Below are 17,982 nucleotides of genomic sequence, written 5' to 3' on the forward strand. Positions count from 1 at the left end.
TGGGCGCCTATCACTGAGCGCCGGCAAAAGCGCGGGCAGCAGCGGAGGTTGTCTACGCACGTACCTTTCCCGGCCTAGCGTGGTCATACAGTGTCATTGTGTAATCTCGTGCGAGCTGCAGTAAGCGCCTGCTGAGGCATCGCAGTGAGTGAAGTGCCTTAGTTGCTTGAGTGCATGTCTTGGTTTGGAAGTGTGTCTGAGTGGGTATGTTAATGCCTGGGTAGGTAAGTGGGTATAATAGTCTCTGGTGTGTAAGTGTGGCATATAGTGTGTAAGTGTGGCATATAGGGGTATAAGGCATTTCTGGAGGCAGAGTAGCATATAGAGGGTTAAAAAGCATATCATGGGGCAGAGTGGCATATAGGGGGTTAAAAAGCATATCATGGGGCAGAGTGGCATATAGGAGGGTAAAAGGCATATCAGGGAGGCAGAGTGGCATATAGGGGGTATAAGGCATTTCTGGGGGCAGATGTGCATAACTGGGGACAGGTTGGAAAATAAAAGCAAATAAAAACAAAAAAATATATATTTTTCTCAATCATAGATTTTATTAAATATGAAAAAATAGTTTACATGAATTAATATTTACTAGTAAAACTTTTTTCCTATAGGGTTGTCTTACAATCAGGCTTTTTCTTTTTTTCCTAAATTAATATTTAGATTTTGGGGGGGTCGTCTTATAATCAAGCAAAAACAGTATATAAATATTAGCCCCTGCTGCCAATACATTTTATATTGAAAAAATTTAACCCTACGCAAGCATTTCCTTGGGCCCCGCTCCACGCTCCCTAGCATGGAATCACTCCCTCAGCTGCCGTACCAACAAATAGGTATAGATCAAATAAACAACACATAAAACAGCACTTGCGTGTATAGATCAACTGAATACGATTACAAACTTTACATTTGCAGGTATACATAAATAATGTATGGAAAGATAGCATAGCAGGTATACAACAACCCATTAACACACAAACCCAGCTTTGCATTTATAGATCAATTGAAATTCATATGTGAACACAGCACTAAAGGCAAAGAATCAGACATACAAATCCTGTATTTGCAGGTATACAATTGGACGCCTCTGGTATATACTGTCAAGGTAGTTAGAGGTTCCCTTTATTTCAGACCCTCCCTGTGACCCCGGAGCAAAACCTATACTGACCACTTTGGAGTAGGGGGTGGAACGTGGTGCCGGTGGTTATTTGAACATGCATTTTGGTCGTTTTATAAGATAACATTTTATGAAAATGTTTTGTGTTCTTTTTAATTTATTTAAGACATTACAACTTGTCCCACAAGGCAAAATTTACATCAAGTATATAAATGTATATAAAATAGGTTTCATATTTTAAGAAAATACATTCTGAGTTTTTTGGTTGTCAAAGGGTACAAATCTCAGGAAAAACGGGTGAAAAGCCACAAGTATGACAACAAAGCCTACCGATTAAAGAAGAAAACCAAGGACAAAGACAACCAAGTCCGTCGCTCCAGGGTGTCCATGCAACGACAGTACCGGCCTCACAGCGATGATGAGGAAGATGACAGTGTGCCAGCCAGTTACCACACTGTGTCATTACAGGTTAGTCACGACGTAAGTACAGCAAGCCTTTCCTTCTCCTTAGTTTCTTCTAATTGACACATGATTAATCTGGGGAATGTGCTGAGATCTTTTGTCCTTTTTGATAGTCTAATTAACATTCCTGTTTCTGGTTAAACTCTTTTCTACAAAGCTCAAAAGGGATTTTTCCAAATCAATAATTGTCAGATTTACTATAAATGCATGGACACAGTCACCCAAGCTACATACACTTAGGTGTCTTAGAATGATAGCATTATACGAATAGACATACAGGGTCAAAACATGAGGAAAAATGGGGAAAAAAAGCACTTTTTCTCACTTTTATTTGAAAAAATGTTTACTTATCTACAAAATCTAATTAAAAAGATTGCTAAATAGATTTTAGAAATACCCAATGTTTTTTTGCAAGTTATCGGGCAATAAGTAAAAGTAGCGTTTAGCTTTCAAAATCATTTTTTCCAAAATCTGGTGCTATTTGGGACATCTTTGAAGCTGGCCAATACAATTTACCTCCATCAAACCATATATTTAAAAAAAAAATTGGATACCCAAAGGTATTTAAAATGCTGGTATTTTAACCCATCCCATGCACTAATTCTACTACCACCCTTTGTCAAACTTTGTCGTAGTAATTTATTCTTTGATTTTGATCACACAGATTGTTCTCCAGGTGTGATTTTACAGCTCCTGGAATATGTCACTTTCACACAACATCCCAATATGTGTTCAGCAACATCCCCAGATTTTAACCCTTTCCATGCACTACATTATAACACCAGCATTTGCCCAAGTTTGTGGTAGTGGAAGTGTGGTCCTTCTCGCACCATGTCATATTTGGGACATCTTTGAAGCTGGTCAGTTCAATTTACCCCATCAAATCATATATTTTTGAAACCTAGACACTCCAGGGTATCTCAGATGTTGATCGCCTCCTAAACTCTTTTAAAACTGGTTTCTGCCTCCATACAGAGTACGGAGGACATCGACACCCTGGTGACAGGCTACACAGGGCCCCTGATCTCTCTCTGTGTTGCTGAATGCCTCCATATTGAGGCATTACAGCAACACCATTTAAGCGAAGAAAGCGCTGTTGTTTATATTTTGGGAATGACAAAAGTTCCCCATTAGGGAAGAAAGATTGCAGTGTTTTTATGCCCAAATATTTCCAATAATTAATTTCCTTGAAACAGTCAGGATTACATTTTTAAATAAGCCTAAAGACATAATGTTGGAGAAAGTTCTATTAGGGGATATATTTTTATTTATAGTCACCCAAGCTTTTAATTATATTTTTGTTGAAGTTGTTTTGCGTATTGTCTGGGAGTGATTGTAGGGAACCAAGGGAGATCTGTGATTACTCCTATGTCCTGGTCTTGGTTTTCTATATCCACCCATCTAGGTATGTTGTTTGTATTCTTGAATTGGAGTGTGGAAGCTGCATTGGTTGCTGTGTTCATTAGTATCTGCTTTTTAATCCTATGTAGTCCACCTTTCCAAACAAATTTCATGACAAATCTATCATATTGGATAAAAACTTATTTGGGATGTTGATAAGGAACTGTTCTAATCATGTAGAGTAGTTTAGGAAACAGGGTCATCCTGATCTGATAGCCGATATTCTGCCTAGCCATGATAACTCATATCTGCTCCATGCTCTAGTTTCAGTTCTGTCCATTTATCTCTGAGAGTTATATTGTACAATTCTTTTAATTTTCTTGTAAGCTCCATGCCCAGAAACGATATGTTTTTCCAGTCAAATTTATAGTCATTTTTAAGTGTAAGCATGGTCTTATTGGTCATATTTATGGGCATTGCTTGTGTTTTAGTCAGATTTAACTGATAGTAAGAAGTTTCTCCAAATTCCGTCAATGTTTTGGTTACATGTGCTAATGATGTTTTGGGTTTTGTGAGTGCTAATATTATGTTGTCGGCAAAAAATCCTAACTTGTGTTGGTAATTCCCTATTGTAACTCCTGTAATGTTGTCGTCATTTAGTATTATGTCAGCTAATGGTTCATTAGTAAGGGGGAAAAATTCTGAAATATAACCCGACTTGGAGACCCTTGCTGTGGGATTACTATACAATGCAAAAACTGCTTTAATAAATTATTCTGGAAATAGCATTTTTTCTAACACTGACCGGAGATACCCCCAGTGTATTCTATCAAATGCTTTCTCTGCGTCGAGTGATAGTAGTAATGACGGGATTTAATTTTTGTTAATATTATGTATGATGTCAATAAACTATCTAGTGCTGTCGGGCTATCTGGTCTCTGTCAATCAAATAAGTCAATAATGATGAAAGTCTGTTGGCCAGTATTTTTAAATATAATTTGGTGTCTGTATTGATCAGGGAAATGGGTCTATAAATTTTGCAGTCATTTAGCATTTTTTGGGGTTTAGGGACCGTGGTGATTTGTGCTTGTAAGGCTTCAGTCAATATTGTTGAATAATTTGTTGAATAATTCTGTCATGTATGGGATTAAGTATGTCTTGGAATTTTTTATAATACCGTATTTGCTCGATTATAAGACGAGGTTTTTTCCAGAAAAAAACTTCTGAAAAACCGACCTCGTCTTATAATTGAGGTCGTCTTGTAATCAGACCTCGGATCATCCCCCACAATACCTCACAATTCCATCGGCAGCCGCCGCCATCGTATCTGCCGCCGCCGCCTCCGTATTCGCGGCAGCCGCCGCCGCCTCTGTATTCGCGGCAGCCTTCGCCTCCTCCGTATTCGCGGCAGCCGCCGCCTCTGTATTCGCGGCAGCCGTCGCCTCCGTATTCGCCTCCGTAATCCGCGGCAGCCTCCGCCTCCATATCCGCGGCTTCAGCATCCTCCGATGCGGCCGAATCACAGCATTCACCGGAAGCTGTGACCATAACTGATGCGCGGGTCACGTGGGTCGCACCGTTCTCACCTGACCCAGCTTCGTTTTTTACGTTTTGTGCCTATGATTCTATGCAAATCAGTCCTACCTGACAGTCTATGCTCCTCTTCACAATTTGTGAAGAGGAGCATAGACTGTCAGGTAGGAATGATTTGCATAGCTGGTTCAATTAGGGGCACAACCTAGTGAACTACATTTCCCAGACCCCTTTAAGCGTGACTGAGGAGCATGGGACATGTTGATGGGACATCTATAGATCTGCTATTCCCACTGACAGGTGAGCAAGAAAAAAAAAAAACACTATACACATGCAATAAGAAACCACCACATTACTACCACCATTCCCCTGTGTCATAGTGTAAAAGTGCATATGAGTGAGTGTCAGATTTTAAAAGTGCATATGAGTGAGTGTCAGATTTTAAGTGTGTTTATGAGTGCCTGTCAGATTTTAAGTGTGTTTATGAGTGACTGATTTTAAGTGTGCTTATGAGTGAGTGGTAGATTCCCTGCATGGCCCATTTCATTCTATAATACACCGTATGTAAAATACAGTAATGCTGGTATTGCTTAAATTACTGGTACGTAATGTACGTTTATTTCCAATAAAAACAACACTACAGAGTATGCAAACACTTTACAGTTACACATACCATATACAGTAACAGAATAGCATGACTAGTGTCTTCTTGTTATTATGGTTTTAGAGTACCTAAACAGCAAACCTGCCAAATTGCCATCATGTCTTCCACTCCTTCCACATCCAGAGGAGAGTGCTCAAGCGACATGCCAACTCCTTCCACATCCAGAGGAGAGTGCTCAAGCGACATGCCAACTCCTTCCACATCCAGAGGAGAGTGCTCAAGCGACATGCCAACTCCTTCCACATCCAGAGGAGAGCCTTCAAGAGTGGCACCAGTAGAGAAAGCGAAAGGAAAAGGCAAATCTACAAAAAATTCTTACGCAGGAGCTACCATGCCAATTTTAAAATTAAGGTGATAAACGAGGCAGAAAAAAACAAACAATTGTGCAGCTGCCAGAAAGTACTGTGTCACAGAGTGTAATGTCAGGAGATGGCGGACACAGAAGAAAGAACTCCTGAACACACAGTCCACCAGGCAAGGTTTCAAAGGCCCTAAAGTTGGGCGTCATGAAGAACTTGACAAACAGGTAGAAAAATTTGTCTGTGAAATGCGTAGCTAAGGATACCCTGTAACCAGAGAAGCTATGCAGATAAAAGCACTGGAAATTGCAAAACAGTTAAAAATAACTGAATTTAAAGCCAGCATGAGATGGTGCAGAAGGATGATGCTAAGACATGGTTTGTCTTTGAGGCAACACGCGCAACTTTAGCACAAAGACTACCAAATGACTTTAGTGAAAAACTCCTTTCCTTTCAACGCTTTGTGATCGCTCTGAGGAAAAAGCATGACTTGTCCTCAGTCAGATCTGTAATGCAGATCAAACACCGGTGTTCTTTGACATGCCAAGCAATGTTACAGTGCACAAGAAGGGAGAGAAGTCGGTTCTTATAAAATCTACTGGGAATGAAAAATCTCGAATAACCGTTATGTTGGCAGTACTAGCAGATGGAACAAAGCTTCCACCATACATTATTCTGAAAAGGAAAACCATGCCAAAAGAAAAAGTACCATCAGGAGTGATAGAGTTCAAGAAAAGGGGTGGATGGAAGAAAGTCTACTTATAGACTGGCTTAAAGTTGTTTGGGGAAGACAACAAGGAATCCATTGCAAAAAAAGAGGAATGCTTGTCATTGATGCATTCAGAGGACATTTAACCTCAAATGTTAAAAAGCAAATTTCTGAGGTGAACACTGATTTGGTCATCATCCCTGGAGGTATGACCTCACAGTTACAAGTCCTGGATGTTGTGGTTAATAAACCATTTAAAGACCATAAATAAAGGCAGTACAATGCATGGCTCCTTTCTGAAGATCACATCCTCACTCCAACAGGAAAAAAAAGCCATCTATTACTCTTATATGTGAATGGGTACTTCATGCCTGGGGCCAGATTTCTGCTGACAGTATTGTTCTTGGCTTCAAGAAATGCTGCATTACTAATGCCATGGATGGCACAGAGGATGATATCTTGTGGCATGAGACACCACAGAGCAGCACTGAAAACAAAGGAGATGAGGAGGAGGAGGAAGATGATATCATTCCAGTCATCATTGATTAAAAAAATCTAGAAACAAAGACTGTTGTTTTTCCCTTTGATTGTTTTTTTGCACGTTTTTTTGCACATGTTTGCTATTTTACAGATAATCTGGTTGTTATATGTTAATGATTAAACTATTTTTATGACAAAAACAGTGGTTTTGATTTTTTTCCCATTAGGGTCGTCTTATATTAAGGCCTTTTCTTTTTTTCCCCAATAAGATCCAAAATTTGAGGGGTCGTCTTATAATCGAGCAAATACGGTATATGTCTGTGTAACCGTCTGGGCCTGGAGCTTTGCCAGTTGGTGAATTTTTGATTACAGTTTTATTTTTTCTGGGTCTATCTTTTGGTTTAAAATATCTATATGATCTTGCTTTATAGTTTTCAAAGAAGATTTATTTAAAAATTGTTCTATCTTTGGTTAAGTAGATTGTTTTATGTTTTTATCATCTTTGAGGTTGTATAATTGTCTATAATAAGATGAAAATAGATTTGAAATTTTGTTCGGTTTTGTTGATTGATTGTTTCCTTTGTTATCTATTAAATGATCTATTTTGGTCATGGTTATTATTTTTTTCAGTTTAGCGGCTAGGAGGGAGGAGACCCTGTTTCCTTTTTCATAGAACAGTTGCTTCAACCTTTTTAGCATTAGGGCAGTATGTTGTAGCCTAATTGTATCTATTTTTTCTTTAATTTTATTAGCTGTACACTTATTTGGGTTTTGTTTGTTTTTGTTAGATCAGAAAGTTCCTTGGAGCATAGGTTTTGTGATTTTCTTAATATATGATGCCCTTTGTATAAAAAAAAATCCACTTGTGGCTTTATGAGCATTCCATAATGTCTGTATGTCACTGGTGGGTGATGCGTTGTCTGTAAAATAATTTTTTTATTGTTTGTTCAGTCAGGGTTTTGTTTTCTAGGTCTGTTATTAGATGGTCAATGAGTTGCCAAATTGGTTTTCTGTCTCCTATAAAATTGTTGCCAGTATGTATGATAATCGGTGCGTGGTCTGACCAGTTAATTTTTTATTTTATGTGTGCTAGTGTATTTTCTTCTACCAAAAATCTGTCAATGCGTGAGTACATATTGTGTGCGGTTGAATAGTACGTGTAGGCTTTTTCTCCTCTGTGTGTTACTCTCCAGCAGTCATATAGTCCGTTGTCATTTAGAATTTAAGTACACGTCAAGGCTGTTTTTTTAGTGGCATTTGTTTCATTTAATCTAATTTGTTCTCTTGTGGTATCTAATTCATAACCAAGGACACAGTCAATATCGCCACAAATTATCAATTGCTAAATATTTTGTTAAATATTTAATTTGGCCAGAATTTGGGAAATATAAGTTTACTAGGGTATTTATTACATTATTGATTGATCCCGTCCAGATGATGTATCTCCCGTTTTTATCAAGTTCTATTTTGTCAGGCACCACAGAAATATTTTTACCGAACAATATTGATACTCCTCTAGATTTTTTGGTATATGTAGCGTGTTTGTGTGGTGAAATATTTGTTGTTAATTTGGGGGATTTTGTCTTGTGAAAGTGTGTTTCCTGTATGCATATGGTGTCTGAATGTTCCTTCTTGGCATCCCTAAGTAAGAGTCTTCTCTTGTGGGGAGAATTAAGACCCCTCACATTAAACAAAAGTAGTTTGATGCTTATTTGTAGAACTCTCTCCACTCAATTAGCAGGTAGTAAATAAAATAATTCCAGAAAGAGTACCAGACTAGTAAGCAGAGCAGTGTTTCAAAACAATTAGTACACCTACAGACCACAAAATAACAATTGTCGCATGGAGCACATGTACTATGGAGTGAGCCTATGACTGACAAAAAATAAATGAAGTATATACAAAATAAGTTTTGGCCTTGAGAGTATGAAGGCTTTCTACTCCCAATGTATATGGCCAAAAGGTGGGGGCGAGAAAGTAAAGAGTTAAGATAAAAGTAAGATAGCGAGGGAGCAGTGGAGAGGATTAAAGAGAGAGAGAGGAAAGGAATGGTCCTGAAGGGAACCCCAGGACCTATGTTATATATAATAAACTTATAGGAGACAGTAAAGGCATAGTTTAGATGGTCAAGAACCATGTCTATATTATGTCATCTTTGAGATAGTTGTCTCTTGAAGGACCTTTTATAAGCTACAAAAAGAAAACGTTTTTTTTTCATATTAAGTCATGTTGCATGAGATTAAATGTATAACATTAAACAAATTTAAATGAGGAATTCTGTATTTTTAACTGTCCTGTCGAATATCTTCAAAAAGGGTTTATTATAGTTCATCAACGTAAAGAGTAGAGGAAGTATTATACAATTTCCAAGTCATCCAAGACTTTTTACGTTAGCCGGAAACAGATCTAAACTCGGTAACTTTTTGATTTATAGCTGTTGTCAGGGGTTCAATACCTGTGTTCTCTTTCTGATCTAATTTCGTTTTTCGGTATTTTCAAAAAATTATCAATTATCGTTGACTTCCGTTTTTCGGCTATCGGGAAACGAAAAATTTTATACAATTTGTGAAGTTTCAGGAATGGTGTTGGACATAATAGCCTTCATAATAGCTGAAATATAGGGAGTTAACTCACTATTTGAGATGGTTTCTGGCACTTCCCGAACTCTGATATTTATTTGGCTCCGATCTTCCATATCGGTGATTTTATCAGTCATCGACTGAATTTGTGCATCCATTGCCTTGATCTTATCCACCATCTCATTGTGGGCTTCGGCTTGTTCGGCTTACGTGTTTTCAACCGAAACGATAGGCTCTGACAGCTCCGCAAAATAATTTCGGATTTCGGCAACAACTTCTTCTTCTAATGGATTCTCGTAAAAACTTTAACATCTTTTCCATTAAGACAGGGGTTACCTCCCTTCTTATCTGAGACTCTGTAACCATACTTTGAGGTGCCAAAATTGATTCTTCAGCAAAGTTGATCACAAAGGAGAGATTAGGAAAAATATGTGGAAGACTTTGTTAAAGCAATGGGATACCTCCATTATATGGAAAGATGCCATCGGGTACCAAGACGTAGAGGCATTTCTGACCAACTCCCATGGGTTGTAATATGTTTTTGTTATAAAATTTGTCAAGAAGGTCAGTGACGTTAGACCAATAAAGTAATAAATTAACTCACAATTATACACCTTAAAGGTTCAAGACAAACAATAAGTAGTGCTAACTCGGTTATGACGTTTATGTTTACATGTTAGTACGTTAGTATGCAACAAGACAACCAAAGAGTTACTCAACATGGCTCAGCAATGTTTGAATCTAAAGTACATTTAAAATAACAGAGGAGTATAACACGTATTCATATATTTGACACGTAAAACGTTATATACCGTATTTTCTCAATTATATTTGAGATATAGATTATTTTTTCTTATTGTGTTCTCCTTCAAACCTTTGGCACATCCATTCCCATAATGGATATGGGTACAATCTGCCATGGGCAGGGTCGATACTCATGGCATTCAAGGCACCATTGGGTGAGAGGTGCCTGGAAATTCTTTGTTATATGTTTGTTATTGTTAAAGGTAATTAATATAAATAAAGATGGTGCCATGATCCCAGAAATAGAGAATGACTAGATTACTAACGGTAAATGCACAAGAACTCAATACCCCAAAAAAACACTCTGCGTCATAAGCAATGTTCCATCTAATATTTCTTAGTTGGCGTGCGCAGAAAATTTCTCTTGTGCAAAAATTTTCAGAGAGCAAACATTTTGGACGTGTGCGCTCTCTAAAATAGCTATGTGCGCGCGCACACGCGCACAGCTTAGAGGGAACACTGGTCATAAGTTTTCTATTAAGAAAACGTATTAATTATTAAGTATCCGCTTTATACTGGAGACCCATTGGCGACAGTCTGATAAAACCATCCTGAAGTCAGAGGAATTTCCTATTATCATCTGAGCCTCTTTGGAAAAGGAAAAAAAATGCGGGGTGGCCATATTACGGTATTTTCAAGAGATTTAAATATCAAGAAGCAGGCCCAAATGCACGTTTTATAATAATGGTATGTGAGATAGATGACACCTTATTCTAAATGACAATGTACTATATGACTGCTGGAGAGTAACACACAGGGGAGAAAAAGACTACACATACTATTCCACCGCACACAAAATTTACTCGCGCATTGACAAATGGTAAACATCTATGCTCCAAACCAATCACCTATACGATTTATTTCTAAGGTCTTAATCAAAACCGAGAAAGTCAAACAGGGCGTACTTATCGTTATGGGAGATTTTAATTCTATCCCAGACGAACAGTTAGATAGGATCTTGCTATGTGGAACAGGCTCCAGTAGAAATATTAAAAGTCAAGCCCTACAATTAAGGAGACTATTTGAGAGATTTGAGCTGTTAGATATTTTGCAAACACACCACCCAATAGAGCAAGACTATACTTGATTTTCCAGATCCCATTGCTCTTATTCTCGAATTGATTTAATACTAGGAGAAGTAGAGCTTACGTGTAATGTTAACAACAACAACAACAACAACAACAACAAAAAACCCCTTATCCATGAAGTCACCTGGTCAGACCATAATCCGGTAATTTTAGAGTTAAATAAAACTTTGTAAGAATCCATGGGGATTGGAGGATGGATACATTTCTCCTATCTAGATCTGAAGACAAGGAAAAAAATAAATTGTCCCTGATTAATAATTTGGAACGCCTGTAAGTGTGTGAGCCTTTCAGATCTGTTGTCAGGACTTACCTGGAGCTGGAGCCCAGTTGCGGGAAATGGCGCACACCCTTGGAAAATAACTCTGCTCAGAGTGACAGTACGGAGAGATCACTTGAGCAGTGAGAGTGTGCACGGGTGCAAAACAGGTACGGGGTACAGACAGGGGATATCTAGAAGCAGAGTGAAACATAAGCAGGACCAACAGACAGGGTTCACAAATGATGTATCAAAGCAGAGGTCAAAGTCCAGGAAACCAGGCATATAATCGCAACACATCCAGAAGCAAAAACAACCAGATACTGGACTGGAGGTCCATAACAGAACTAGGTGATGACACAGTGAGTCAGGTGAGTGGGACTCTGGGTGATACCTGACATCTGTATTTTAACCCCTTCTGTACTGGCATTCTTGTACTGCGTCTTCCCTTGAAGACCGCCGTTATATTTAAATATTTTAATTCTGTGCTCGTGATTTGCTTCAAAGCGATCACGTGCACAGAATTGAGGGGGGGGTGACTGCTACAGATCACTGGGTACACCCAGCGGTCAGTAGCAGCCGCCCCTCGCGATCCCAGCGTCCATAGCGGCCCAGACCCAGATAAATGAAAATTTACTAAATAGCGCTAACAAATATTTACATTCTCTTAAACAAACTTGGTATTATGGAGGCAAAAAAGCCGACAATTTGTCTAATAAATTGAAAAAGAAAAGAGCCCAATATAAAACCACAAGAATGTTAGACAAAATGTCTAACCCCTGAAAGGATTGGAAAAGTTCTATGACTTTTATTTATCCTTATATAACAGCCAAAAAGAAGAAAAAAACAAGATGTTCCCCCGATTATCAGACTTTCAACTTGAGGCGTGGAATATGCCTTTTACTCTAATAGTCGGAAGGATAATCGGCAAACTAAAGAAGAACAAAGCCCCGGGCCCAGATCATTTTGATAAAATGATAACATTATTAAAAACCAACTATGTAGGCACCTGGTAAAGATGTTTAATGAGATATCAGAAAAAGGTAAAATCCCAGAAGAGATGCTGATAGGAAATATAATTCCCATTTTAAAACCAGGGAAAAATCCGGAAAAAGTAGCTAGTTATAGACCGATATCACTGCTGAACATCGACATCAAGATCTATGCAGGAATAATAGCTCGGAGAATAAAAAAGTGATCAGTGATTTAATCCATAATGACCAAGTGGGCTTTATCCCTGGACAGTTTGCTTCTAACCACATTCGTAGAGTTATAGATATATGATCTGGCTAGGGGACAGAAAATACCATTGCTTACCAGTGGCGTCTCCAGCTTTCATATTTAGGGGGAGCACATGGGGGGCCGATTATAAAACGGTACATATAAAAAGTTTTACCAGTTAAACTATGTGAACAATTGTTTGTTAATAAAAGCTATGATTGAGAAAATATTTTGTTTTTATTTCCTTTTTATTACAACCTTCCCCCAGGTTTGCCACTCTGCCCCAGAAATGCCTTATACCCCCTATATGCCACTGTGCCCCATGATATGCCTTTTAACCCTCTAAATGCCACTGTGCCCCATGATACGCCTTTTAACCCTCTTTATGCCACTGTGCCCCATGATATGCCTTTTGACCCCATATGTGCCACTCTGCCTCCAGAATTGCCTTATACCCCTATATGCCACTCTGGCATTTAGTGGGTTAAAAGGCATATTATGGGGCAGAGTGGCATATAGGGAGGTATAAGGCATTTCAGGAGGCAGAGTGGCGTATAGAGGGTTAAAAGGCATTTCTGGAGGCAGATTGGCATTAAGGGAGTTAAAAGGCATTTCACAGAGCACTCTGCCTCCAGAAATGCCTTGTGCCCCCCGTTTAACACTCCCTCCCCCTCCCTCCTCCAAACTTACCGGTGCTTCTGAGTACCCGGTGCTTAGTCCGGGCAGCATGTAGAGCTCTACGCGATTCGCGTACACAACTTCCGCTTGAGCGAATTGCGCAGAGCTCTACAAGCTGCGTGGACTAAGCGCCGGTAAGTGGGTGAGGGGGGCATAACACAGGAGGATCCAGGTCCCCTGCATCGCTGCAGGGGATCTGGATCTTCGTCTCATAGTCAGACCTATTTGAGGTATGATTATAAGACGACCCCGATTATAAGATGAGGGGTATTTTTCAGAGCATTTGCTCTGGAAAAAACCTTGTCTTATAATCGAGCAAATACAGTGTGTATATATATATATATATATATATATATATATATATATATATATATATATATACACACACACGTTAGACGTGAATTTTTAACTTCATAATGTGTACTTATCTCTTTGAAGTAAAGACCATGATTGAAATATGATTTCAAAATAAAAGCTAAACTGGCAGTTTAATTCTTTAATATTAGCCTGCTGACAATATATATAAATATTAGACCCTGCTGCAGATATATAGAAATATTACACCCTGCTTCCAATATATATTGATATTAGCCCCTGCTGCCGATATATATAAAAGTTATACCCTGCTGCCGATATATATTAATATTTTACCCTGCTGCCAATATATATTAGCCCCTGCTGCCAATATATATTATTAGTCCCTGCAGCCAATATATATATAAATATTAGCCCCTGCAGCCACTATATATTGATATTAGACCCTGCTGCCAATATGAATATAAATATTAGACCCTGCTGCCAATAAATATTAATATTAGCCCCTGCTGCCAATATATGTTAATATTAGCTCCTGCTGCCAATACATATATATTAATATTAGCCCCTGCTGCTGATATATATTATTAGACCCTGCTGCCTGCCAATATATAAATAAATATTTGCCCCTGCTGCCAATATATATAAATATTAGACCCTGTTGCCTATATATATATATATATATATATATATATATAAATATTAGACCCTGCTGCCAATATATTTTATAGTGAAAAAATTGGACCCTACCCAAGCATTTCCTTGGGCCCCGCTCAACACTCCCTTGCATGCAATCACTCTCTCCGCTACCACACCAAAAAAAAAAATTTGCCACACTGACTGCAGATCAGGGGAAGACAGTGAGAGTCAGTCCTGCACTGTGACATTGAGAGGTCCTCTCCCCTGTAATCATCCCCAGAGTCCCTTTGTCCCCTCATTCACTAAACCATACCGCTCTTTTACTTACACCCTGTAGTTCAGGTGTAGATCAAATAAACACATGTAAACAGCACATCCAACTGAATAAGATAAATAAAAAACCCCTTGTATTTGCATACATAAATAATGTATGGAAACAGCACTGCAGGTATAAACCAACAGAACACACAAACCCAGCATTGCAGGTATATATCAACTGGAAATCACATGTACATTCAGCACTGAAGGTATAGATCAAATAAACAACACATGGAAACAGCACTCCAGGTATTGATCAACTGAATAAGACATACAAATCCTATATTTGCAGGCAAACATAAATAATGTATGGGAACATAGCCGATACAGATCAACAGAATAACACAAAACCCAGCTTTGCAGGTATATATCAATTGGAAATTGCATATAAACTCTGCATTAAAGGTATAAACCCTCCTGAATCACTGGTCGCACACCCCAAAGCAAACCCTGACGTCCACATTGCCCACATAGAACCTGACCAGAACCCAAATTACACATACATATGACGTGCCATCTTTGTCGCCAAACAGCCCAGCATGAGTCAACGATAGTCAACGACAAATCAATAATAGACCTATGATTCACAAACACTTTTACAGTCACTCACTATTTCACTTTCATTCAATCATTTATTCTTTTACACAAATTATTTACACATATTCATTAATGCATCCATGCATTAATCCATGCATTCTCTCTCTCATTCTGACTCTTTATTTCAATATTCTTGCCACCCTCCTTTCTCCCTATCTACTTGAGTGAGTCAAAAAGATCATTTGACACTAGCACTTGATAAATGGGCAAGAGATTTAAAAGTTGTCATCCTAGGAAAAGACATGTAAGGCATTTGACCAGATGTATAGCATAATTCACTGCTTGAATCTCTGTGAGGTTCAATTTTCCTATAGGTTTGTCTTGTATTCAGGCTTTTTCTTTTTTTCCTAAATTAATATTCCGATTTTGGGGGGTCGTCTTATAATCAGGGTCATCTTATAATTGAGCAAATACGGTAATAAGATAAAAATATAAACAAAAATTGAGTCCGATATTTTTGTGCAATGAAAATAAGAAACAATAATTAAAACAATTATATTAGATTGAACGTATAATGTTGGGATCAACCTTGCCTGTTTGCCTTCTATTTTTTTTTTACTCTTTGATGTATTTGTTTGTGTCCTTTGTCTCCCTGTGATTTGCTTTGTTTCATTGTATGCAATAGGACTATGATTACATACCCTTTTGCAAACAATTGTGTTTTGTAATTTAAAGAACAGAAAATAAAAAAAAATGTTTCAGAGAAATTAAAGCAATGTGATTGAGTGTGATTTGCCCACTGGAGTCCTCAGGATTCTGTTCAGAGACAGTCAGACAATATAACAATGGTGACATATACCAACAATCTGGAAGGTAGAAGGATTGCAGTACCTGGCTTTCCAGTTCTTTCTTGGGTATAAAAGTATTTAGCTCAGATGCCAGATCCCATGGTCTCTGTATATGGATGTTTTCCAAATGATTGTGAACAGAATGGGAAAACCAAAAAAAGATTTAAAGATTATAAGCTCGTTTGAGCAGGGCCCTCCTCACCTGTTGTCTCTGTTAGTCAATTTGTTATGTTACATGCTACTCATGTCCTGTCTACCCGTTGCACAGCGCTACAGAATTTGATGGCGCTATATAAAACAATCAATAATAATAATGGTAACTATATAGAATGTGAAAGCAGCCCACAACAATCTGGACTATCCAGAGATAGTAGATACTCTATCCATCCTGGTTTTACAATCGGGTTTATGGTTTCTCTCTTCTGCTGACTGTAACCTTGTTTCACTCTTCAGATGGCAAAGAGTAATAACTGGAAACTGACCTTCACAGGCTACAATTCCTAGGCTTCTGCAGTGTCTTTCGGCTAGTTTCAAGAAAGGTCTTCAAACCAAATGCTATTGAAAATACAAATTGCTGCTTTAAATGCCTCTAGTCAAACATTTTGTTAGGGGCATGATTAAGAGGAAACCTCCAATGTGAGACCCTGTGCCAAATAGACCCTGTGCCAATAGTTGAACTGCTGCAGTCTACTTATATAAAAATATTAACTTTAAAAGAACTGTACTTGATGGCCATCACAACTGTCCACAAAATAAGAAAATAGAAGTCTCTGGCTGTAAATGAGTCTTATACAATGTTCCACATGGACAATGTTGTATTATAGGGCTTACCTTTTTCAGGCCAAAAGTTTCCAATTTCGTAACTCTTAACAAAGAAATAGTGCTAGCATCAGTCTGTCCAAGCCTTAAAGGCTGCGTAACATATATATGTGACTTGGACAGTCTGCTCTTTACATCCCCACTGTTGCTGCTACATGGATATTAAGGACAATTTGTTACTCTTCGTAAAATTATTTGTTACTAGGCAACTCGACTACAAGTGGCTGATAATAAATTGTAACATTGAACTGACCTTGGATTTCTTAAGGTGTTTGCGTGTAATGTATTCTTCACACTTGCACTTAAATATTCCTTTTCACTACTGTGTTTTGTTTCAGCTTCTTGACCTGATGCACACGCTGCACACGCGGGCTGCCAGTATCTATAGTTCTTGGGCAGAGGAACAGCACCACCTAGAGTCAGCAGGGGAAAAGATAACAGCAGACTCCAGGACACTGTGGTCAAGTTGCTGGTGCCCATTGCTGCAAGGTGAAGGGAACAAGCTGTGAAAGATCTCAATTTTTACGTGCTAGTAGAGGAAATAAACTTTTGTTAGCCATTTTGTTGTTCATAATGTGTGTAATTAACCATGAGAGCTTCACACAGTGATACAACTTTCTTTTGATTCTGTTCCAGAACAACTTACACAGATTGTATTAACTAAATACTAATTGTATGAGAAGCAATTAATCTCAGGGAAAGGAACATGGATAAAATAACCAATCCCTTTGCACTCTGCAAAGGTTTGTTTGTGTAAAGTCTATATATTTCATCGTTGTTTTGTAGGCATTGCATGGCTGTGTTGTGATGCAAGGCGTCAGGTTAGAATGCAGGCACTCACTTATCTGCAACGAGCTCTCTTGGTCCATGATCTACAGACATTAGATGCTCTGGAATGGGAGTCATGCTTTAATAAGGTAAAAGACAGCATTTTGCTTTTATGTAATTCTTCTGTTTGTAACTGTTATATTTTAATTCTTGCTCAATAACTTGTTTTGGGAGGATGACACAAAATAATAATTTGCTGTTTTGTATGTACTTTAATATATTGTGAATATAAATATGAACATTTATGTAGGACTAGTGATTAATAGTAATAACTCTTCCTCTACGTGGGGAAAAGAGTCTTGGTATTCCATGAATATTCGCCTGTTCCTATGTTCAGGTCGGGCGAGTATTCTTGTACATTCTTCGTGTTCGATTATTTCTTTGTTTGTTGACGTTTTTTTGCAGAAGGGGTTAATATAGGGTTAACGCAGTACACACTACCAGGATTTT

The 17,982-nt window shown here is 38.2% G+C and overlaps 1 protein-coding gene across 5 annotated transcripts in view; it reads left to right on the plus strand.

The window, feature by feature from the left end:
* Positions 1 to 17,982, plus strand: part of GBF1 (golgi brefeldin A resistant guanine nucleotide exchange factor 1) — a 211,371-nt gene that overhangs the window by 175,968 nt on the left and 17,421 nt on the right. For 3 of the 5 annotated variants that reach the window (XM_053450924.1, XM_053450926.1, XM_053450925.1), the window contains exons 33-35: positions 1,389 to 1,594; positions 17,043 to 17,193; positions 17,491 to 17,621. In XM_053450924.1, the coding sequence (XP_053306899.1) occupies positions 1,389 to 1,594; positions 17,043 to 17,193; positions 17,491 to 17,621 (488 nt within the window). The remainder of the gene's footprint in view (positions 1 to 1,388; positions 1,595 to 17,042; positions 17,194 to 17,490; positions 17,622 to 17,982) is intronic. The other 2 variants (XM_053450927.1, XM_053450928.1) reach the window with 1 other exon arrangement.

Source organism: Spea bombifrons, chromosome 11, assembly GCF_027358695.1.
Source record: "Spea bombifrons isolate aSpeBom1 chromosome 11, aSpeBom1.2.pri, whole genome shotgun sequence".
Taxonomy (NCBI): domain Eukaryota; kingdom Metazoa; phylum Chordata; class Amphibia; order Anura; family Pelobatidae; genus Spea; species Spea bombifrons.